We start from the raw sequence: 22,064 nt of genomic DNA, 5'->3' as shown, positions 1-22,064 counted from the left end.
TTACCGACTGAGGAAAAATGTCCTCGAGAGAATCTGTCCCACCTGCTGGCTATGCGGCCTCAGTTCCTTCTTGTCGTCGCGGGCCGGGAACAAAGACTTGAGCAATTTGGGCATCTGCGGAACCAACGCCTTCACTGAAAGATAAGAGGCAGCGAGTCCTGAACGACCTGTAGGGGGGGGGGGGGGGGGTCAAAGAAGAAAAGGAATGCAGGAAGCAGAGGAAGCGTGAAAAGTTAGGAGAGAAGCAGCGACCAGACTGAGAAAAGAACATTAAGATCACTTCAATTGAAGCACCAATGACAGCGTGCGTACAAACTGATTGGCAGAAAAATACAGTTGTTTTGCATGAACGGAAAGGAGCAGTAGCCAAAGAAGAAATAAAGGCAGCAGCGATGTCCCAGAGGTCTAACCTGGCTCCTGGCTTTGCGGCGGGCCGACGGCGTCGGACGAGGACGTTGGGGCTGGGGGGCAGTACGTAGAGGGTGACGAAGCCGGGCGCGGGAGCGTGCGGTGGTACGCAGATGGCATGAAGATGTCTTGTTGGCTTTCCCAGCGACCCTGAACACCACCCAAGGGCGGTGTGAATTTTTTTTGGACTTATTTTGGCCGTCGTTGACGTCTACGGCGCTAAATGTAGTATGTTACCTTGTCTTCCAGCAGGGAGGTGGTGGACAAGTCTTGTCTGCTTCCGGAGAGCTGAGGTCAGAGCAAATGTGACTTTATTCGGGTAAATCTAAATCGCTGTTGGTCAACTTTATGATTTTTTTTTACCCTATTTACGGATGGAGAACTCAGACTTCGCCGGTTGTTTCGTCCTCGAGCAGCGAGTTGCTCCTTCACCGTCACCTCCTTGAACACACAAATTAAGAAATGTTAATGTCAATATACATTTTCGACAAAGTCCTAAACGGCACAGACACAGTGCTGAAAATACAATGCAATTCAGTGCAATGGCAAAGAGCCGGGACTGTATTTTTTTTCCACATATTAACCATAAATTTTGCTGTTGCACTTTCAAATGAGATAAAAATTAAGTTAAAATATTTAAACTGTTTATATGTTCTTTTGCAGCACTGTTTTGACCTGGCGAAAGGGAGTTAAAATCAAAATTTAAAACAAAATTAGAATTAAGTTTAGTGTAAGGTTAGATTGAATTTATTTTTGAGTGTGTCTGCATCGTAATCCAAGTTAATTTAAATTTGTTTATGTTATGTTACGAGCGCGTTGCCGTGCAAAAAGTCTCTCTCTCTCTCCCCTCCGCAAAATCCATCTAATTTTAGTACTATTAAACCACTAGTTATTTATTACTTTGTTGATAGATGGCAAATTAGAACAAATCAAAATATTTTTCCAATCCAATATCCTGTTTTTGGTGTTTCTTCAGAGGGTTGGAACGAATTAATTAGTTTTTAGTTCATTTCTATGGGAAACGTTCATTTGAGTTACGAGTAAATCGACATACGAGCTCAGTCCCGGAACGAATTAAGCTCGTATCTCGAGGTACCGCTGTATATGCAACATGACAGTACAAAAGAGTTTGCAATTATGATGAGGTCAGGATGGGACTGGCTAAAACATGATGGTACAACCCAGGAAAGGACAAGTCATAACAGGACAAAATCTCACATGATGTAACGGGGGAAAAAACCAAGACAGGGCGGGTGTAATAAGGACAAGCTATTTTCAAAATAATAGAGTAATGATCAATTCCGTCACGTACCTGTCTGAGTCGATCTAGGGTGAGGATGTTCTCCAGACTGAGCACGCTGCGCAAGTACTTCTCAATGGCGGCTTCGTCATCGGCCGACTCGCTGCTGTGAGCGTTGGCGGCGAGGTGGGCTAGCATCTCCCGGTCCTCCGATCCAGGGGAATCCTAAAATGAGTGAAGGGGTACAGAGTTATCCACCCGGAAGGAAAACCATCCTGATCCTTATCACTCCCCATACGTTAGCATCCCCATACGTTAGCATCCCCATACGTTAGCATCCCCATACGTTAGCATCCCCATACGTTAGCATCCCCATACGTTAGCATCCCCATACGTTAGCATCCCCATACGTTAGCATCCCCATACGTTAGCATCCCCTGGTCTACTGGTCTTACCCCCGGGATGTTGGAGACCACCTCAAAGGTGACGCCACATCCGGGTATGGTGCTTCGCGCGGACATCCTCCTGAGGAAGTTGTGCGCGAAGCCCTGGCGGCCGGGGTTTACATTGACGCAGATTCTCTTCCTCAGCACCAGCTGCATGTCAGCCGGGTGGCTGAGTTGGACCACGGCCCGCACGGTGAGGTACACGCGGCTGTCGGGCCAAGCGCCGCCGCGGCTCAGTTGCGGGCACTCGTGGACGGTGGAGTCCCACGACGCCTCCGCCTTTACCTGGGAGGGGGGCGGCGAGCTCAATTTAGCCGGCTCCGAGGAGTCGGAAGGCACTCGATGGTCGCCCCCTCACCTCGCCGTCGTAGTGTTTGACGATTTGCAGGTCGAAGAAGTCGTCCTCGTCTTCGCCGATTAGCGTGGCATCCCAGCCTCCCGCGTCGGGTACCTCGAACTGGTCTTGGGAGCTCAAGTCGTCAGCTGGAAACAGAAATGGGAAGTACCTCCATTTATGTGGGTCGCATCTTTGTCGAACCACAATGAATTGACCAAAGGACTAATTAGCGTATTTTCCGGACTATAAGTAGCCCTTTTTTTCATAGTTAGGCCGGGCCTGCCTTTTTTCTCTCCGACCACAGAAATGTGTTATATCTTGTTTTTGTTTAAGCTAAAATTATTTGAAAAACTCTTTTGTTAACAGATGCATATTTGGCACGTTGTCCTCCATTTTACTCTTCTCACTTTAACATCTGATCTTGGTTTCCGATAAAATAAAAAACATTGGCCTCCCAAAAGTGGGACATATATTATTTCCCTCTTCATTGTGTATTCATTGGTTGGTGCGACTTATAATCTGAAAAATACAGTATTTCACGAATGCATCAAACACTATTTTAATAGTTGAATTATTTAGAGACCAAAACATTCATAAAAACTTATTTAAGCCTCCTTACACATTCCCATGAGGTCTACCGGCAATAAACTCATTGAAATTAAAAGATTTGGACCCCTATCACCGAGGAGTCCAAATTAAAAGTACTTCTTACACCAAAAAGTTTTAACTTACGTTTCAGGTTGAGGAAAAGCACCGGAATGTGTGTCTCCATTCCTGGAAGTGGAACCCTGCGGCCGAACACAAAAGCTTTGTAACGGGAACAAGGATCTTTTATCGAATTAAAAATTAATCATATTTTTGACAAAAAGAACAAACAAACCATTCAGCAGGAGCTCCCGGAATCCCGCTGCCCGCCGAAGGCACCATGACGGCGTTCCGCTCTTCCGTTAGTGTCAAGCGCCATTCCAACAGCTGAGCTTCCCTATCCGTGTCGTCCTCGTTTTTTTCTGCACGTGGATACTGGGGGTTAACGCAAATAATCCAAAATATAACCACCTACGCGGTTGCCTACCTGCTTTGCTGACCAGACTTTGCAAGTGCTGGTCCAAGTATTCCTGCCTCTTGGTGAGTGCTGCCAACCACTGACGACGCAGACGTTCCAGATCTCGCTCCTACGTGACAAAATGGATGTTAGAGAGGGGGCGGGGACTTTTTGCACGGCAACGCGCTCGTAACATAACAAACAAATTGAAATGAACTTGGATTACGATGCAGACACTCAAAAATACGTTTAATCTAACCTTACACTAAACTAATTCTATTTTTGTTTTAAATGTTGATACCTTTCTTCTGGCTCTATTTGCCCCGCTTCCACCCTGACTTTCAGATGCAACCTATCGAGGGTTGTTAGCTTTTGTCTTTCCTTCAAAATATTCCCAAAATGATGCACACACGTCCTCACAATAGGATAACGCACGACCACTTGCCAACGAGAAGTAGTATACTCCTCTCGTATTAGCGATTGCCTGGCCATTCGCAATGACTAACGGAAAAAAAAACAATGAAAAAAAGCAATGCTCCGCCCAGTGCTCATAGAGACATTACACGAGGGAGTTGCGTGGAGAGAAACAGTGGCCATGATGTTCTTATGAGTAGCCTCTCGCGTCCGCTGTCTGCTCGTATAGCAAAATTTGTCTCGTATCTCAAGATAAATACTTGCTCAAAATGTTGCTTGTATCTCAAATTGCTCGTATGTCGGGGCACTCTTATGTCGAGGTACCACTGTACAATGTGGAGTATAAATCCCAACACGTCAGGGCAGCAGTTGACTCCCCACTTTCACCTGATAACTGTCCATCTCATCTCCGTCAGGGCCGCCGATGGTGTTTGTGATCTCCACGCAGCCCACCGACACGGCCAGCACGATCTCTGATATGAGCGGCATGGTGCCCGAGTCCTGAACGGAGCGAACGTCCACCTGGATTCTCCTCGCTTGACCCTGCGTAAACAAGAAGCCGGAGAAGAAGTTTACTTTGGGCCTGGCTCTTTGGGTCCACCCACCCTTCCTCTAAAACCGTACTTGTCGAAGCTGAAATATCCCGCCGGTGTTGACGTCACGGGCGGGAACGACTTCCACCGGGACGAAGTCTCCGTTCTCGTTGATCTCCAGGATTTGGATCCAGAGTTCTAGCCGGCGCGTCACCTCGCTCCACCTGAACGTTGTGTGTCGTAAAATGTCTGGGTCACTTAGTGAAGTAAGGAAATGGCTCCAAGAAAAGATGAAGAAAATATTCCTCACCTGTCTCGCAGCGTTCGCGTCTTGGCCTGGATGATGCTCAGGTCCCACAAGGCCGGGTTCCTGCCCGCGTCCGCCTGCCTGTGTCCGAACACCTCGATGGCCACGGCCCCTTCCGTCAGGTATTCGATGAAATCTTCCGACACGGACACGGCCAGCTCCCTGCAGCTGTCGAACACCACCATGCAGTGCGGGTCCTTGCTCCCGGGCGACGAGGACGCCGGGTCCACCTCGGGGGCCACGATGATGGGCTCGGGCTGGTCCCAGAATGAGTACTGGCAAAAGACGAAGTTGGACAGGTGCTGGGGGAGACCGGTAGCCTGCAGGATTTTAATCTGGGGAACATTGACACATGACGATGATGATTCAGCAACATTCTAGTCGAGAATCTAAAAACCTGCGAGCACGATCCATTTCTCACCATACAGACGAGTTTGCGGTCTTGAATTTCTAAATCCAGATTGTTGTCTGGATCGTCTCCACCGGCGACGTTGTCCTCTAGAGCCCCCCCGACCCGCACCACCTCCACGTGAAGACGGCCGGCCACCTCAAGACCGAGACAACCAAATGTTATTTATCCTTGTAAAAATGCCTTATTTAAAGCATCTTTAGCGTTGGAACTCATTCTTTACCTCTCCTTTCTGGTTAATGATGGGCACGGCGTACTGCAGCTTGACGTCGTAGAAAAGGCAGGAAAGAAAGACGTTGGCCACGCCGATCAAGCTGTGGTTCTCCTGCTCGTCGAAGAACGGGTCGGCCCTGCGGAAATACGAGCGCATCCCCTGGCCGGGCGAAAAGATTGGGACAATTTTGTTAATACACCCGAGTTCTAGATATGAAATCTGCTCCGAACTTACAGGTTTGTCGTTGTCGTGCTGATGGTAGTCCTGCCACTCCTGGTAGAGCTCCCTCATGTCCACCAGGCGGTTCTCGGTCTTCTCTAAGCTCCAAATTTGCTTGCCGCGGCAACGACGTCGCACTTGAATGGCGGGCTCGCTCAGCACTGCATCCCTCTAAGCAAATAGAAGAAAACAGTCTTGACTAACATTAAATAGGCTTTCGCATATTTATTCTTAAGTATTAATTCATTGAGGTTAGACGTCCAATACATTTGCTTATTCGCCCCTCCTCTTCCAGTATCATAAGCGGCTCAAATGTTCAGAGAGAAGCAGGTATTAAACAATAAAATGCGAATCATTTGTTGTTTAAATCGAATGCAACCAAACTGAACTTGATTACATAATGCAGTGCATTAAGAAAACATTTGACATGGTTTCACGTCCCACTAGAGGCAGCCACCGCGTACCACTGGTGGCCCCCGTAGCACATTTTGACAACCGCTCATCAACAAACAAATGAGAAACTCAAATTGAAAACCAAAGTGCGGTTGAACTGGCCCACCTTGCGGTTGGCATTGAGGTTGTCTGAAGGGATCTGCAAGGTGACTCGGTACTCTGTGTGACGTTCCAGTTCTTCGGAGATGAAGCAGGCCTCTTGCGCCAGGAGGTTGGCTCTCACAATTTGCTCCCGCAGTCGCCTCAAACTCCTCACCAACACGGCTTCCCTGAAGGAGAACAATTGGAGTACAGGAAGACGGTAGAAAAGGGAAATGCGCTTTCTTTACTAGACCAAGATCTAAAAAATGTTCCCCCTTTTCCAAACATTTGAAGCGGACTCGTCGCTGACCTGTCCTCGCTCCATTGTCTCAATCGGCTCTGAGCGCTGCTGGAGTGGGTCATTCCTCCCACGCTGAGCCTCTCCATGCTACGGTAATGTGACTGCTGACCGGCGCTTGGCGGTGCCGGAAGAGTGCCGGATAGGCGGTCCGGATTAAGCTTGCGACGAAGCTGCTGGAGCTCCTGCTCGTACATCTGCCTCTGCCGTTCCAGGGCTGAACGTTTCTCCTCCTCGTGCTGCCTCTCCAGCGATTGCAGGACGCTCTGCATGGGGTCTGACGGGCCCAAAAAAAATAGCGCGCGTGAACATCGGTGCTTCCTGATGGCGTCGGCGTTGGCGCGTACCGTTGCTGCCCAGAGCCTTCATCATGACTTCGGTCTGAGCGAACTCGTAGGAGAAGCTGACTTCGCTGGACGCCTCGCTGGCCGAGTCTCCGTCGGCGTCCAGCTGTTCGCTGCTCCCGCTCTTCTTCACGGCGCCGCCGTCACCCTCTTCGTCGTCGCCGGTCCGAGCGCGACGCTTGGGAAGGTTGATCCTGCATGGAAAAGGGTGAGTGAGACGAAATTTGGAAGCGTATCCTTAACTACCGTATTTACTAGCATATAAGCCACATTTGTCGGACAAAAAAAAATGACTGAATCGAGGGTGCGGCAGCCGTACCACGGCTTATACGCGCATAAAAAGATGACATGCACGAAACTGCAAGGTGGCATAGACGAAACGCCATAACGACAATGCGGCCGAAACGGTCATTTATTTCAAAATAGAGAACAATGAGAAAGAAGATAAACAGATAAAACACTAAATAACATTTATTTTGACGTCTATGAATGAAATTCAATAAAAAAAAAATCTATCTTTCATAAAAATTTCGACATTAGAAGCAAATTTGGTTGCCACAACATCTTTAACTTCTGATAAGAAAATTGTCATTTCCGTCATTAAAATGCATCAGGTTCTCATCAAGATAGACGTATTCATTTTTTCAAATTAAATAACTAGATATTTTGCATTTACAAAGACAGGCATATTAACTGCCTTATGATATTGACCCTTATAATGTGCTTTTGATTCATATAGTATCTCAGAAATACAACACGTGATGATTTTTCTTAATATGTTCCCTTCAAACTAACACATTTGTACTCCCTATTAAAATCGTGAATATTGAGGTGAAAATTATGAATCAGGGGCGGCGTTATACGCGTGAAATTGTAAAATTCAAAATTTTTAAGCAATTTTAAGAATGCGGGGAGGCTTATATGCGAGTAAATACAGTAGTTTAAAGGCATGCCGGGAATGGTTATGGACAGATTCTCAAAATCGAATCACTTGGACTCACATGCAAAAATATGTGATTGGGACATCCCTATTTCCTAATATATATTACCTGAAGAAATGATTGTTCCCCCAAAGGATTCGGTCGCCGTGGTGAAGCTGCAGCGCACACGAGGCCGGAGACCCATTTACACACGTGCTGTCAAAATTGATTTTGGAACCGGAGTCAACATTTTTTTCACATAGGCAATGAAAATCCAGCTTGTGAGAACTTCTAAAGAGACAACAGACATGAAGATATGTTTGTGGTTGTTACCGAGCATTTGGGTACGGGGTGATGATGACGGCACCATCGGCACCGATGTCGATAACGCAATGCTCAGCCTGGATTCCCATGCCGCACAATTGAATGTCCTGCGAATCTGCCGAGCCCACCTGGGTGTGGACCTCCTAAAGACGGACCGGGGGATTAATTTAGTCCGATGAAGTCGTTCATTGCGCCGTGTGTGTACCTTTAAATAGTAGACCAACAGCTCGTTGAGTGCCGGGTCCGCGTTGAGGTTGACCAAAAAGCTCTTATCGTCTCCCACTTTAATACCGGATGACTGGAGGGAAATACCCAGACTCTCCAGCTGCTTCTGACGCTCCTATCAAAACAGAATAGAGTCGGTTTAAAACACACTGTTAAAAAATGGAGATTTTCAAGCGTCGTCGTCACCTGTGCAACCTCCTCCGTTTTGCGAAGTTTATCCTCCCATGTGACGGTCATCTCGTGAATCAACTTTTCCGACTCTTCCAGGCGCTCTTTGAGCTCAGGGGCTTTCATTGACTGCGTGCAACACAAAACACATGAGGTGGAATTGATGTTTCTTAACGGCAGGTTACGTTCCAAACGCGTGAACTATTGTGATTGCACAATTTTCTTGCACTTCATCGAACTCCACACACATTTGTTTTGCTAATGGCTACTAAAATTGAGAAATCTAATTAAAAAAGCACACTTTAACCCCCCTAAAAATGACATTTGTCCAAATGTATATAATGAGCCAGTTTTAGCATTAGTAATAACAATTTTTAGTTTGATATGTCCTCAATCGGCATTTTAATTTTGGATTAGATTAGAATTGTTGCTTTAATTGAAATTATGGCAAATTAAAAGCCATTAATCTAGTAGGCTTTCCTGCTGTTTTGAATCAAAATCAAAAAGCATTTATTGTCATCATACATAGCTGCGTATAACAAAATTGGTGGTGCTACTCCACAAAGTGCGTTTTCCCAGCAAAAACATAAATAAGTAATATAAAAAGTAACGTCCTGGAAAGGTAAATTCTAAAATATTGCACATAAATGCAATGCTACGTTTCAGTCAAAATGGACTTGGATATCTAACACAGTTAATAACTGCCTAAGAATTAAATAAATGCCCTCTAGTTTAAAAAAAAATCTTGCATAAAAGGGTCAATGTCTTCTCACCTCGGCTTGAGTGAGCTGCACCCTCAGCTTCTCCACTTCTTCACGCAGCTCCCGGATGATGCGAGCGTTGGGGTCCTCGTTGACGACGGCGTGGTTGACGATGCTCTTGGCCCGGTCGGCGTAACGTAACGTAGACAACGTCTCTTCGTAGTTGTCGGCCGCCGGGCTGACCGTGGCCACCATGGCCGTGCGGCTGTTCCCGCCGAGACAGTCCTTTGAGCGCCAAAAGGTGAAGCAACGTTAAAAAGAACGGGGAGAATGAGGCGACTCCAAAAGTGCGCTTTTGTACCTTCAGCAACCACGTCAGAACGGAGTCTCGGTAAGGAACAAACTTGTTCTTGTTCTTGGTGGTTCCTTGCTCTGCCAGAGCGGAGATCACCAGGCCCAGTGTCGTCAACGACCTGACGGGCACGCAAAGACAGTCCCGTTTTTCAATTTCTATTTAGAACAAAAAGTCTTTAATAAAATTCATTAGGCTGACTCCCCCAAAAAAGCCTGAAAATTAGTGTTATAATGATGTTGATATTCGCATTGGAAGGAGCTCCAATATGGCATGAAGCAATTATTTTACAGTAGTAGTAATTAGTAATTATAAGTAATTCAGTATATTGAAATGATGTAAATAAAAAAAATTGGTATGAGCATCAGACAATATTGCACTTGGGATAAAAAAAAAAATTGTTTTGGTGCAACACTTGAAAACACAAAATACCATATTTTCACGACTATAAGGCGCACATAAAAGTCTTAAATTTTCTTCAAAATAGACAGGGCGCCTTTTAATCCAGTGCGCTTTATATATGGACCAATACTAAAATTGTTATCACGATGAAATAAAATAAATCAGTCGATAGGGTAAACCATCCTCTACAGCTCTCACAACAACGGCAAGCAGCCCCCGACTATTATTTTCCCGTAGAAAAAGTACTGCGCAGTGACTGCTGGGATATGTAGTTCTTTTGTCAATACACCCAATGGATCGTGGCCTGGCGATCGACATCAACACAGCTTTACGAAGCATGGAAGACAGCGTTGGAATAGTTACGCTAGCTACTATTTGCGAATAGATTGTGGCCGCCTGGTTTTCGATGACTCATTTGGACAATTGTTCAATTCGGACACAGAAAATGAGGACTTTGATGGATTTGTGGGTGATGATGACGTGAGTACATTGTAAAATGGCTAAATAAAGTACAACCGAACTCAGTTTTGCTTCTGTTGCCTTTATAAAAACGTGTTTTTAGCGCGAGGGTGTAGCGTGTATGTTTAAGCTGGTGCATGTTTTGCCATGCCTGGCTGCGTCTATAAAAACGGTGCGTCCTTTGTGTGTGTAAAATACAGAAATAGCACTTGTTACTAACACTGCGGCTAAAAATACGATGCGCCGTATAGTCGTGAAAATACGGTATCTTAAAAAGGTGACGCGGACAAACATTCAGCAATAGTGTCTCCTATTATTGCAGTAAAGTATTTGTACCAATAGATGGTAATGTTGCCCTCTGTTGTCTGCTATGAGTAAAGAAAAATGCTGCTAACCGACTTTGTATTTTTTTTAATATATGATTTATTAATTTATTTTTCCTCTGTGAAAGACTGCACACTAAAATGGAAAAGCGATTCATTCCCAGTGTGTGGTGCGCTTCGGGTCAGTAGTAAAAAGTACCCATTCACATGAAATGACCCCGTCTTTGGATACTAGAGCGCATCTTTGTTTTCATTTTCATGCTCTGCATCTTAAGAGAGTTGGCAAAATTACAAGGTGCACTTGAAGGCAGCACGCACGTGTATTATTCCATCACACAGTAGCTACAAATGCATTTACAAAACGTTGTGATATGAAGATAAAGCTTGCGATAGGTAAACCAGGCTGGAATAGCAAATGTGTGCGAGTGCGCACAACTACTACATACTTGTTTATGTTACTTCCTTCCTTGAGTCGTTCTCCTGCCGCTCCGGTTTTTGTCGCTCGCTCGCTTCCAGCCAAATCCACTAAACTCAGGCGACTCACTTTCTCACCACTTGTCTGCGAGAGAAAGAAATAATGAAAGAGGGTCCAAAATAAAGGGAAAGAGACGGAGGGAACACATGATTTTTGGCTCATTTGAGGCATTAAAAAAATATGTTTCAAGGCTAGGATCATTGTTGACAATACAAAAGGCTATTGTTACATTACACAGAGTCTGACCAATCTCTAATAGATGGTGGGAGCTTCCAACTCAATTTCTTCAACCCACCAATTAAGCATTCAAACTTTTTGGGTGCATAGTTTTCCAATTTAAATTTTTCATACCAAACAAATGTCAGACAGAGAAAACCCATGGAACATAAAAGTGTTAAGTGTTTCACAAGTTTGGCCATTCCCATGTTTTGTCTTGCTGTGATCCAAATTAGCGTCAGATTTAGGTCAAAACATTGTTCTTCAAAATTTTCCAGAAGAGCATGGTTTCATAACTCAGAGGTCATCCAGGCCCTGAGGTAGCAAAGCAGCCTTTTAGCAACCACACTTTTTATTTCCTCTTTGAAACCCTTAATAAAAAAATACAAAACTCCCCTCAAAAACTTCAACTTTAATCTCATCAATCCATATATCAGAATTCTCAAAGTCATGGGAAGCATTAAGATGCTGACTGACTACGTTCTTTTTCAGTCAGTAGCGGTTTCCACTTTGTAACAGTGCCAAGAATGGAATTTTTGTCCAGTCTCTTCCGGATTGCTTATTATTTTATCATTAAAGTCAAATGAGAAAAGGGAGATCTCCAATTCTTTAGATGTCCAGGATTACTTTGTGACCTCCTTAAGTCATCACTCAGTTTTTGGCCATTTTTGTTGGCTATGTTGGCAAGGACTACCACAGTTCCATGTTTTCTCCATTTGTGGCTAGTGGCACTTCCCTGTGGTAAGGAAATAGCTATATATATTCCAGACTTACAGAATATATCTCACTTTGATTCTTCTGTTCCTGAATTTATTTGGATTGTGACATTTGGTTGCAGTTTTTAAGCTCTTTTGCCCAACTTTATTCTGTCAGACAGCATGTGTATAGCGTCATTTCCCTGAGTGCAAAAATAGGAATAGAATCACATAGTGCAATTTCACCCAGGCTTCCTTACTAAGGTCGCCTAGTAAATGAAGCCGGCTTTTGTCAATTATTAACGAGAATTGCCGGTGGCCGCTTTGTGACCGCAAACAGTGTCAGGAATCAAACGTGGGAAGCCTACAGCTCTGAGTTAAAGTGCTTTATTTTCAAATGACAAGCCTAATCAGCCTAAAGGGGCAAATTAAGTCTAGTAGAAGACTACACCTGCTCCCCACGGAACTTGGTGTTACAGTACACTAATTCCCTAATATTTCTCACAATTGGGCTGTGTTTGTGTTTGACGTACCCCAGACTGCACGTCTGTCAGGGTGTGCGTAAGGATGATGTTGAAGACGGCGTGCGATCGACTGCTCTCCTCGTTCATGTTGGTGGCAGCGACGGTGCGAGACTTATTGCCCTCTGACATCAGCACCTCGATGTCCTGTCAATGATTGAATCGCAGCTTAATACACTTACATGTTGAATGTACTATGCCAATGTTAAAGATATGAACTTAATGGCTTCCTTCGACGGCGATAGACGTCCAATCCATTTTGACCCATGTTCATTTGCTCCTTCCCAGTCAAAATAGATTGTACGGTTATCGCCGTCATAGGCATTTATTTCATGTATTAATTAAATAAGGGCATTAAAAAAATCTTTTCAATAGGAATTATTAGCTTATTTGCTCATTATTTTTACACTGAATTTTTTTTTACAAAAAATTAACCCAGAATACTGATTCCTTATAGTGTCTCCTCATTGGTTGACAAAACATAAGCAACATTTATTTCAAAGATTTTGTTAAAAAATAAAAATAAATGTTTTTGCATTTAAAAAAAAATGTTTTTGCAATATATTCAAACGCAATGCATTTTTTGTAATAATCCAAAATGATCTAATTCAAATCTAAGTGAGTAGTACTACTGTCTGACTTTTTGCTGGATAATATAGGGACCCCTACAAAACAGTATTTCTCTCACCAGTACACACTTGTATGTTATATCCAAATATTTGGCGAGTAATCCGAAAAATAAATATGAAGAACCATATTTTCAATTCACCTTATAGCAAGCCACCGCTAACCGAGACAAGCCATCCACATATGGACCCAAGACTTTGTGCTCTCTGACTCTCAGCGTTTGTCTGCCCCTGCAAAGAAAAAGAAAAACAACACCCACAAATAAATCCATTATCTACCTCGCGTCAAGATTCTCGTGCTTATGAGCACATTACAGCAGCTGGGTGAGGGCTCGGTGACCCTAACCCAGAGTGAGAACTTCGACATCAGCAAAGCACATATGCTTGTCAGATGCTCTGCTCTTCTCCAAGTCAAAGGTCGGGTCAGCAGCAGCAACAGGCCAGCTTTGGATTTATCGAGGACTTACCCTTTGGGGTCCAGCAGATCGCGGACCTTTTCGTTGTAGATCTCCATGTAGGAGACCTCCACGGTGAACTTCTCCTGCTCACGCTGCTCCGTCTGCGTGCGGTCAAACAACGCGCTACAGAGTCGAGGGATGAGGCCCGGCTGGTCCACCGAACCCATCATGGTGTAGGACTTTCCAGAACCTATGTTTAAATAAAGAGAAGGAAATGTGCCATTTTTTTAATGGAGATGGTTTTAGCAAAAGCTTCCAAAAATATAGTACGTGAACATATTAAAGTGAAACATAGCCCTTGAAAACATGCAAAATTCATGAGACAAATGCAAAAAGCTGGCTATTTTTGTGCTATGCTTGATACCAATGGGGATTGTGGGATTTTATCAATGCTATTTTTTGGAGTATTACAGAACAACAAGTTAAGAGAATGGTTTGAATAAACTAAACAAAAAAAGGAACAAAAGGGTGCTATGACCAAGCTCCTACGTACATTTAAAGAGATGTTAAGGCAACATGGATTTAACTTTTTGTTTTGTAAACAGAATTGACCTATTTTTAAACTCAATCATATGTAAATATTCAGTGTTTATTGCAAAGTGGGGATATTTTATAACATGAAACTTGGTAGTGAACGAGTTCAAGTTGTGTTTTTGTGGTTAGGTTAGAACTTTATTTAATTCCGTACTCAGGAAATTTCTTGGTTGCAGTAGCAAGACATAGTTAAGACACACAAGACATTGTAGACCTAGGTAAAAAAACTGGAGCCACACACAGGAAGTCCACAAGACTGTATGTAAACACAACAGCAGGACATGTGACAGTTTTTGCTGCAAAAATGTACCATAACTTACCAGTTTGTCCATAGGCAAAAATACAGGCATTGTAGCCAAGGAAGGCATTATGGAGAAGACTTTCCCCAAGGCACTGAAACACCACCTCTTGACCTGAAGTGACAGGTACGTTGCGTTCACATTTACTCAATTCTGTACAAAAAACTGCCAGGGATGTCGTCGGCAAACCAACCGGCAAATCTCTCTTTGTCCGATTCATCCATAGACCAGAAGCAGTAGTCGTATGCAAACACCTGGTGACCAAAAACAAGCGGCTGTAAGTGAAAGTGCTCGCTACGGTGCGATTGTAAAACTGCGTTTTCAATAGCGAGTCACTCCGACACAGCCGTGCCTTTGTCTGACGTGACTCACGATTGGCAAAAATGAGCTCACTGCTGATGCGGTTAAAAATGTCTGCATTTACCTTCGACTGATTCCTGGTGATGTCACATGGGTAGAGCGGGTCAGAGATCATGTAGGGAAAGAGAGAAACAATATTTAATACAGATTTCAGATATAACGGTACTTATTCAGAGCAAAGAATCACAGTTGTGTGTCTTTTGAAGATGAAGCGATTGAACCCGAAATCTCGAGGCGCTAACCACGCATTTAATTGACCTTTGCGTGTGTGTGTGTATTTGTGTTGTTGAGAGCATGCGTTGACTTCCTGATTGCTTGTCATGTGTCACAATGAACTTGTGTTTATCTTCAGGGCATTTGGGGTAGGCTAGCGTAAGGGTTGGGGGATGGTACTTGGGTTGGCATAGTTGGGGGTAGAAAGGGGTTTGAGTTATGATAATGGGAGTCAAAGCGACATTTGGGAGGAGGAAAGAGGCTCTGAATGTCTGTTAACAGATAGATGTAAATTATGTGCAGTAAAGCTGAAAAAATGTGTCCCGATAGAGCATTATTTTCCTAATGCAGTATTGATACAACATTATACAGGCGCAAATGTGTAATAATCATAATTCTCACGAGGGGCTTCGATACGTATCCTGTCAATGTGAAAAAAACAATGCACTCATGAATAATTGCTACGACAGGCACATTAGCAACTTTTTAATTAGCTTGTTTGGTTATTAAAAATATATGCGGCACCATTGCCTATTTTTTTGCAATAAAAACTAATACGCCAAACAAATTAGCAACTAAGAGATTATTTAGAAATACACCTCTCCCAAAAATAATATAATTTTTTGGGGGACAGGTGTATTTCTAAATAATCCCATTTCAGTGTCATAATTGCTACTAATGTAAGGGTCAGATTTGGTTGGCGTATTAATTTTTATTGCAAGATTAATAGGTAATGGTGCCGCATATATTTTTAATAACCTGTCCCAAAAATAATTTCTATATGCCTCCATCAGTTACATGAAAATAGTTGGACGCTAGATGGTAAGATATGCAATGTAATGGTACACAAGTATTAGAAAGGTCATTTTAGGACAGGCTTAGATCGCAAAAATGCAGTAGTCGGCGAAGATAAATTATGATTTATGGAAATGCATCATGGCCCTGGCCTATGATTTGGGGCAATTCCAAGGCGAGTACTTTGATCAACTGCTACTAGAGAGCGCAACCATATGAGCCTCGGTCATAAGACTGTAGTGGCGTGCCAAGCCAGACTGCACAATCTGGGTCTGGGAGCGGCAGTTTTGGGAGGGTGGGTCGTCTGGTCAGAACAACAAATCCCGTCTGTCTACTGTCAAAGTGTCCTTGGGCAAGATAATAAACCGTAAATTGCAGTTAATGAAGCAAGACAGCAATGCCTGATGGTTATTTTGAAGATTGGCCATGAAAAGGGGGCACCAGTCAGTGTTTCTGGTTTTACTTGGCCCACTTTGTTCCACGTACGACCCACAAAGATAACCCAACCCCTACAAGCAGAAAGGGGAAAAAAAGGATCCCTTCCCAAAACCTGACACCAAAACTCCAGATGGAAATTCCTAAAGCAACCGCGTACATTTCTTTGTTGATTAATCAAGTTCAAGACTTAAAACCACATCTTACAATGCCTGGCTATTGCCTCAAGTTGGAACCCAAGGACGGTTTAAGTTATCATTTAAATTCTCCCAAAACCGGATCTTATCTTTTGTCGTAAACCAACGAGCACCAGCCGTTGATTTAAAATTAAACATCCTGCTTGTCATTCTCGCGCTCCATCTGTGCATTGTTGGCACCAGCAGCAAAATGTCGGCCAGATGGGCAGAGAGTCTATGCAAATTAGAACTGTAATTAAAATGGAGCAACAGTAAATTGACATGAAAATATGTGTAAAAATAGGCTTATGCTTTGAGATCAACTGATTAGCGCGTGGCGATTATCATTGCCGATATTCAGTATTTTGGCTTGTGTCCAATATTAGTGCTTTTTGTAGTACTGTTACTGGACCCAAATATTCTGATACTACATTAATTTGTTTCAATGATTGCATATAATGTAGACCTTTTTATAGTTTCAATTATATTGTCAAAAAAAAAAATTCTCTAAATAATTTGATATTTTGATACTATATAAAATAATTGTATTTTTCAATTTAGCTTTTTAAATGCAACCATATATTATCATTATTTCCATGTAGTCTCCTGCTTTTTTGTGTATTAGGGATGTCCCGGATCATAAATTGGATTGAAGATTATTGGAAATCGGGGCCTATCGCGTCACTTGCCGGGGTCGGAATCAGATAATAAAAGACAACTAATGATTGGTTTAGAATTTTAGGCATTAACTCATTAGCTGCCATTGATGGCGAGAAACGTCCAACCCATGTTGGCAGCTAATGAGCTACGACAACAATAAAATTATCCATAAAATACAATGCAAAAAATATCCTATTTTATGTCTACAGTTATATTAACATTATTGAAACAAACCTTGCAGTAAAAATAAGTAAATGTCAAACAAATTAAATTGAGTGACCGAGTTTAATTATTGTTTATGCCAAAAATAGTTTGCAACCTAATTTTGATACAACTGAAAAAAGGAATATGTGATTTTTTTCCTGCTTTTTTTATATAGTTATAATGTTGCGATAGCTCCATTCAAATTGGGTAGACAAAAGAGCAACGTTGTTGTTGTAGTGCTGGCCTTTGGGCACGTGGCAGGTTTCTGACATTCGCTGTGATGACAGCTGTCGCGGCAGCTCTGAAGACGGCGCGTAAAGAAGACTCGTCTCGGTCCTTGGCCGTCCATTAATGAGGGAAATCCCCGACTTAAATTGGGCGGTGAGAATTAGTGGCTTCGGAGAGCCACGGGACGGGCTTCGGGCTTGCTCCTCCGCACTCATCACTGTCATTTAGGAAAATATCTTAATGCATGGCTGCTTCCACCCCCCTTCCGCCACCGTTCGTTCTTGCATTGTTCTTTCATCCCCCCCCCCTCCGCCTTTAGCTGGGACTGTACCATCCACGGCTGCGTGGGGTGGAATGAGAAGTAGAGGCTAGGGAGGCCTGAGACTGGAATGTTAAACCCAAAGCGTGGACATTAACTCGTTCGTGCTAATCCATCCTATCCATTTCGACTAAGAAGGGCCCGGTAGTCAGAGATGGCCTGCAAAAAAAGTGACTTTTCATTCTAGTGCCACGCGAGCTTCAGGCGATCCTTTCACATGCGGAAGACACACAAAAGGAAAATTGTGCTCGGCTGGACGTGATCATAATGCTAATTTCATACATAGCGTATTTTCTCGCATTTAAGCCGCTTAAAATGGTTGAATTTGACAATTTCTCTCGTATAAGCCGCCCCCTGATTCACAATTTTCACCTCCATATTCATGGTTTTAATAGGGAGTACAAATGTGTTACTTTGAAGGGAAAATCTTAAGAAAAATTATCACACTTGGTATTTCTGAGATACTGTATGAATCGATTGCTGGTTTGCACATGCCAAAAGGGTGTTGCCTTCACGTAGACAAACATAAAAAGGAAGTCACATGAGCACTACAACCAGGAAGTGTGTCCGTAGCGGTCTAGTTTGTCATCCTTAGGTAAGCTGGTGGCGCCCTGTGCGAGCAATGGCAGGCACAAGCGAGTTTTTTTCATGTTTTATGCTAGATACATTTTCTTGAATTACATTCATAGACGTCCAAATGAATTTTGTTTAGCGTTTTATCCGTTTATCTTTTCTCTATTTCGAAATAAATGACTATATCGGCCGCATTGTCTTGCGTTATGGCGTTCCGTCTTTTTATTTTCGTGCATGTCAAGTCTAATTTGTGCGCATATAAGCCATACCTGTGATTCAGTCATCAATTTTTTTAGTTACAAATATGGCGTATATGCGAGAATATACGGTATTGTTTGTTTCTGAAGTAGGGGGAGGCAGTCGTTGCTACATGCTCTCCAGCAAAAGATAGTTTTCGCTTTTGGCTCCTAGAGTGGATTGTGCAGACTGTCTGATAAGAAAGCTTTCAGATGATTTAAAAATAACTTGAGCTTTTGAATGAGGCAAGCGGAGTTAAAAATAGTCGCAACTCCAGCTCCCATGCAAGTTTCTTGAAGAGTATTTTAGGGGATAAATGGATGTAGGCTAACACAAGTTGTTGTCCCCGTGCTTGCGTGGGTTTTCGCCAGATACTCTGCTTCCTCCAACATAGAAACAGTTTTTTAGACTTAATTGCAGATTTTAACTTAGCTGTAGGTGGAAATTAATCAATGTTTTTGGCTAGTATTTGCCTTAAAATCGGCACATGACCTGTGCAGTGTGTGTGTAAACCACCGGTATTATGATAGTATGATATGAAATCTTAGGATAATGATAGTATGATATGAAATCTTAGGATAATGATCTCATATTTGACGATATTACAAAGTCAGCTAAGACTTAATCCGACAAATGGTCATCAATCACATAACTAGAGTACATCAGCTTGATTGTGCGTCAGCTGCTAGTAGAATTATCCATTACTGATCCCAATGGGAAGACTGAAATGCCAAGCTAAACAGCATCCGATCAAATAGGCAGCAAAACTTGGGTAAAATTTTTACTCTGGCATCTGTTGCCGGGCGTGCGCAGACTGGGCTGTCACGAGGCATCTACTCAATTTATGCTGGACATAATGATCCGCTCCGAGTCCAAAACAAACAAATCTGTGCTAATGTGCTAATGCACTTACTGCCGGGCACGGAACCAGTCACCAACTACTAGTAACCCAGTTTGTCAGAATCATCTCCCTGAGCGGGAATCCACGCTTAGCTGCAGCATTAGGCCGGGCAAAAAACATTGCGTGGTGAAATTAGTCTATAATGTCTATAATGGCCACGGAGGGAGAAATTTCAGCGGCGCCTGGCACATTTTCATATGCCTTATTTATTCTAAGACATTAATAAATAATTTCCCTATAATTTACGCTCATTTTTGCGCGTTTCCTCACATTTTTCATGCAAAATTGGGACACTGAGCAATTTTAAAGGGTTTAGTTGGTAATTGTCTGAGGACTGTGGAACAAATTAAATAATTTACATATAAAGTACACCTCTACTTACGAGATTTTCAAGTTACAAAAAAGCCTTGGAACCAATTAATTTCACAAGTAGATATAATTTTGTTTGATTTTTTTTTAAATGGGATTAAGAGAAATGGATCAAAAGCCTTAAATATTCAGTTTGTTCTAGATCTAAAACAGATTTAAAAAATGTTTTTGAATGAAAAACAAAACAAAACAAAAAACAAAATGTATTTAAAAAATTCCATTTGTTGATTTAAAAAGGGCAAAACGGGAAATATTCCCTATATATCTATAATCTTCATTTAAATTTGATCACAAAATGTTATGTTCTCGGGCCGCACAAGTTGATGCGGCAGACTAGACTTGGCAACTTTGACACCTGTGCCATAAACAAGATCTTTTACGTGTTTTTTTTTTTTGGTTTGTTTTGTGGATGCCAGTTCTTGAATTTTTAGTTCACTTTTTTGTAAAAAAAAAAAAATCTTGAAAATATCCTATCAGCAGTTTTTCTGACCAAAGGATTCTTGGGACCGCAGCTGTCCTCGCACCTGCGACATCTCAGCTCGGAAGCCACTTCCTCCTCACTTGAGTAAACGCTGAGTAAAGGGCTTTTCCTTCCTTTATTGCAAATTCCGTCCGGGCATCTGCGCCGCCAATACGAGCGCTCTCGCCCTTTCCTACACATTTTGTCTGCGCCGCGGGCGGGCGGGCGACGAAGCTGCAGCCACGCTCTTGTTCCAAACTCCATATAAAAGTCACCGGGGGAAAGTTTATGGTCGACAGATGCTGCAGTGAATGAACCCGCGGACTTCCAACGCCAAGGAAAAGCTTGGCGGTGGCGGGAGACGACCCACGGTTAACCTAAACGGCCCCCCACCCGCCCGTGTCTTGTTTCCTCGGAAACCGAAAACCTGAGAAAAAAGGGAGGAAGCTGGCCGGGGCGGTCGGAGGAAGACAAGCTGAGTGGAGTCCATCTTTTTTTATGTGCGATTGTCTGGCCTCGGTCTTTCTTCCGGGCTGAGGCCTCAAACTCGGCCTCATTCTGTAGTTGTTTTTTTTTCAGTCCTCTCCACGGGCCACCAGATCCTTTTTTTTTCGTGCTGTTGATTTAGCCGGCTCAATAAAGATGGAGTGGTGAATAAACTTTGTCCCCTTAAGGTTTTTTTTTTTTTTGCGGTTTGGTCTGGTTGTAAAATTAATCAAGTACGCCCACAGTGGGCTGTTCAGAGCGAACCAAAACACAAAATGGTGGGCGATTACCGGAATAGTCACAGCACAAGAGTAAATTAGAATCGGGGATATTTAATAATAGACCCGTTTTCTCTAATATTATTGAAGTCATATCACATGTCTTGGGTTAAAAATATATGACGGCTAACTCGGTTAAAGTGCCGGAAAGGTTCTGGCTTGAATTTGAAGGCGACCACAATTAAAAACATTAAAAATATCCACTAGGAGTCCAGAAAAATACCCAATAATAAAAGTTATAGTCCTACCTTAAGTCGCTCTTCCCCAGGTTGGCCAGTGCAGGATGGAGGACGGTCTGGTTCTTCACCATCTCCACCACACATTTTGTGTTTAATTCCTTTTCTGTGGACAGGATAGAACATTGTGATTGTATTCAGATATGCAATTGCTCTAAAGCAAGGGTATCAAACTCGGGTTGGTTCGCGAGCCGCAATAACGTCAACTCGATTTCATGTGGGCCGGACCATTTTAGATATATTTAGATTTTTTTAAATAAATGGATTAAAAGAACTGGATTAAAAGCGCTGAATATTCAGTTTTTATAGATCTAAAACAATGTTTATTTTAGCTTTTTTATATATATTTTTAGATTTTACAAAATGATTTTTTTTATAGATATAAAACTTTTTTTTCTTAGTAAGGGAAAACATCTAATAATCATTTGTTTTTCATTTCAAATGGAAACTTAAAAAAAAAAATTATATTCAATATTAAAGTGGAAAACCGAAAATATTTTTATATATTTATTTTTAGATTTTACAAAATGCCTTTTGACCTAAAAACACCAAATGAAAAAAATGGATAAAAAATTGCAATTATTGATTTAAAAAGGGGAAAATGAGGAAATATAATATACATCTATAATCTTCATTTGAATTTGATCCTAGAACAGAAAGTCGGCACTCATGATTTACTTACTCGGGCCGC

The 22,064-nt window shown here is 42.7% G+C and overlaps 2 protein-coding genes across 5 annotated transcripts in view; one reads left to right on the top strand and one right to left on the bottom strand.

The window, feature by feature from the left end:
- The window catches only part of eprs1 (glutamyl-prolyl-tRNA synthetase 1), a 96,181-nt gene that overhangs the window by 50,763 nt on the left and 23,354 nt on the right, over nucleotides 1-22,064 (top strand). The gene's annotated exons all lie outside the window — the stretch shown is intronic.
- Nucleotides 1-22,064, bottom strand: part of kif13ba (kinesin family member 13Ba) — a 36,157-nt gene that overhangs the window by 5,136 nt on the left and 8,957 nt on the right. For 2 of the 4 annotated variants that reach the window (XM_077589719.1, XM_077589728.1), the window contains exons 2-34: nucleotides 21,386-21,479; nucleotides 14,868-14,880; nucleotides 14,637-14,697; nucleotides 14,465-14,557; nucleotides 13,620-13,800; nucleotides 13,296-13,383; nucleotides 12,539-12,673; nucleotides 11,066-11,178; nucleotides 9,445-9,556; nucleotides 9,156-9,368; nucleotides 8,401-8,511; nucleotides 8,195-8,329; nucleotides 7,999-8,132; nucleotides 7,795-7,881; nucleotides 6,749-6,939; nucleotides 6,414-6,678; nucleotides 6,129-6,291; nucleotides 5,585-5,740; nucleotides 5,360-5,509; nucleotides 5,149-5,274; nucleotides 4,731-5,062; nucleotides 4,512-4,644; nucleotides 4,275-4,430; nucleotides 3,504-3,603; nucleotides 3,312-3,438; nucleotides 3,164-3,219; nucleotides 2,453-2,577; nucleotides 2,104-2,379; nucleotides 1,721-1,873; nucleotides 772-849; nucleotides 646-696; nucleotides 411-558; nucleotides 43-134 (exon numbers count right to left, since the gene is read on the bottom strand). In XM_077589719.1, the coding sequence (XP_077445845.1) occupies nucleotides 43-134; nucleotides 411-558; nucleotides 646-696; nucleotides 772-849; nucleotides 1,721-1,873; nucleotides 2,104-2,379; nucleotides 2,453-2,577; nucleotides 3,164-3,219; nucleotides 3,312-3,438; nucleotides 3,504-3,603; nucleotides 4,275-4,430; nucleotides 4,512-4,644; nucleotides 4,731-5,062; nucleotides 5,149-5,274; nucleotides 5,360-5,509; nucleotides 5,585-5,740; nucleotides 6,129-6,291; nucleotides 6,414-6,678; nucleotides 6,749-6,939; nucleotides 7,795-7,881; nucleotides 7,999-8,132; nucleotides 8,195-8,329; nucleotides 8,401-8,511; nucleotides 9,156-9,368; nucleotides 9,445-9,556; nucleotides 11,066-11,178; nucleotides 12,539-12,673; nucleotides 13,296-13,383; nucleotides 13,620-13,800; nucleotides 14,465-14,557; nucleotides 14,637-14,697; nucleotides 14,868-14,880; nucleotides 21,386-21,479 (4,448 nt within the window). Of the gene's footprint in view, nucleotides 1-42; nucleotides 168-410; nucleotides 559-645; nucleotides 697-771; nucleotides 850-1,720; nucleotides 1,874-2,103; nucleotides 2,380-2,452; nucleotides 2,578-3,163; nucleotides 3,220-3,311; nucleotides 3,439-3,503; nucleotides 3,604-4,274; nucleotides 4,431-4,511; nucleotides 4,645-4,730; nucleotides 5,063-5,148; nucleotides 5,275-5,359; nucleotides 5,741-6,128; nucleotides 6,292-6,413; nucleotides 6,679-6,748; nucleotides 6,940-7,794; nucleotides 7,882-7,998; nucleotides 8,133-8,194; nucleotides 8,330-8,400; nucleotides 8,512-9,155; nucleotides 9,369-9,444; nucleotides 9,557-11,065; nucleotides 11,179-12,538; nucleotides 12,674-13,295; nucleotides 13,384-13,619; nucleotides 13,801-14,464; nucleotides 14,558-14,636; nucleotides 14,698-14,867; nucleotides 14,881-21,385; nucleotides 21,480-22,064 lie in introns of all 4 variants that reach the window. The other 2 variants (XM_077589710.1, XM_077589700.1) reach the window with 2 other exon arrangements.

This window comes from Stigmatopora argus, chromosome 2 (assembly GCF_051989625.1).
Source record: "Stigmatopora argus isolate UIUO_Sarg chromosome 2, RoL_Sarg_1.0, whole genome shotgun sequence".
In the NCBI taxonomy this organism is placed as follows: Eukaryota; Metazoa; Chordata; class Actinopteri; order Syngnathiformes; family Syngnathidae; genus Stigmatopora; species Stigmatopora argus.
Note: the sequence above shows the minus strand (reverse complement) of the source record. Positions and strands in the feature narration are given on the sequence as shown.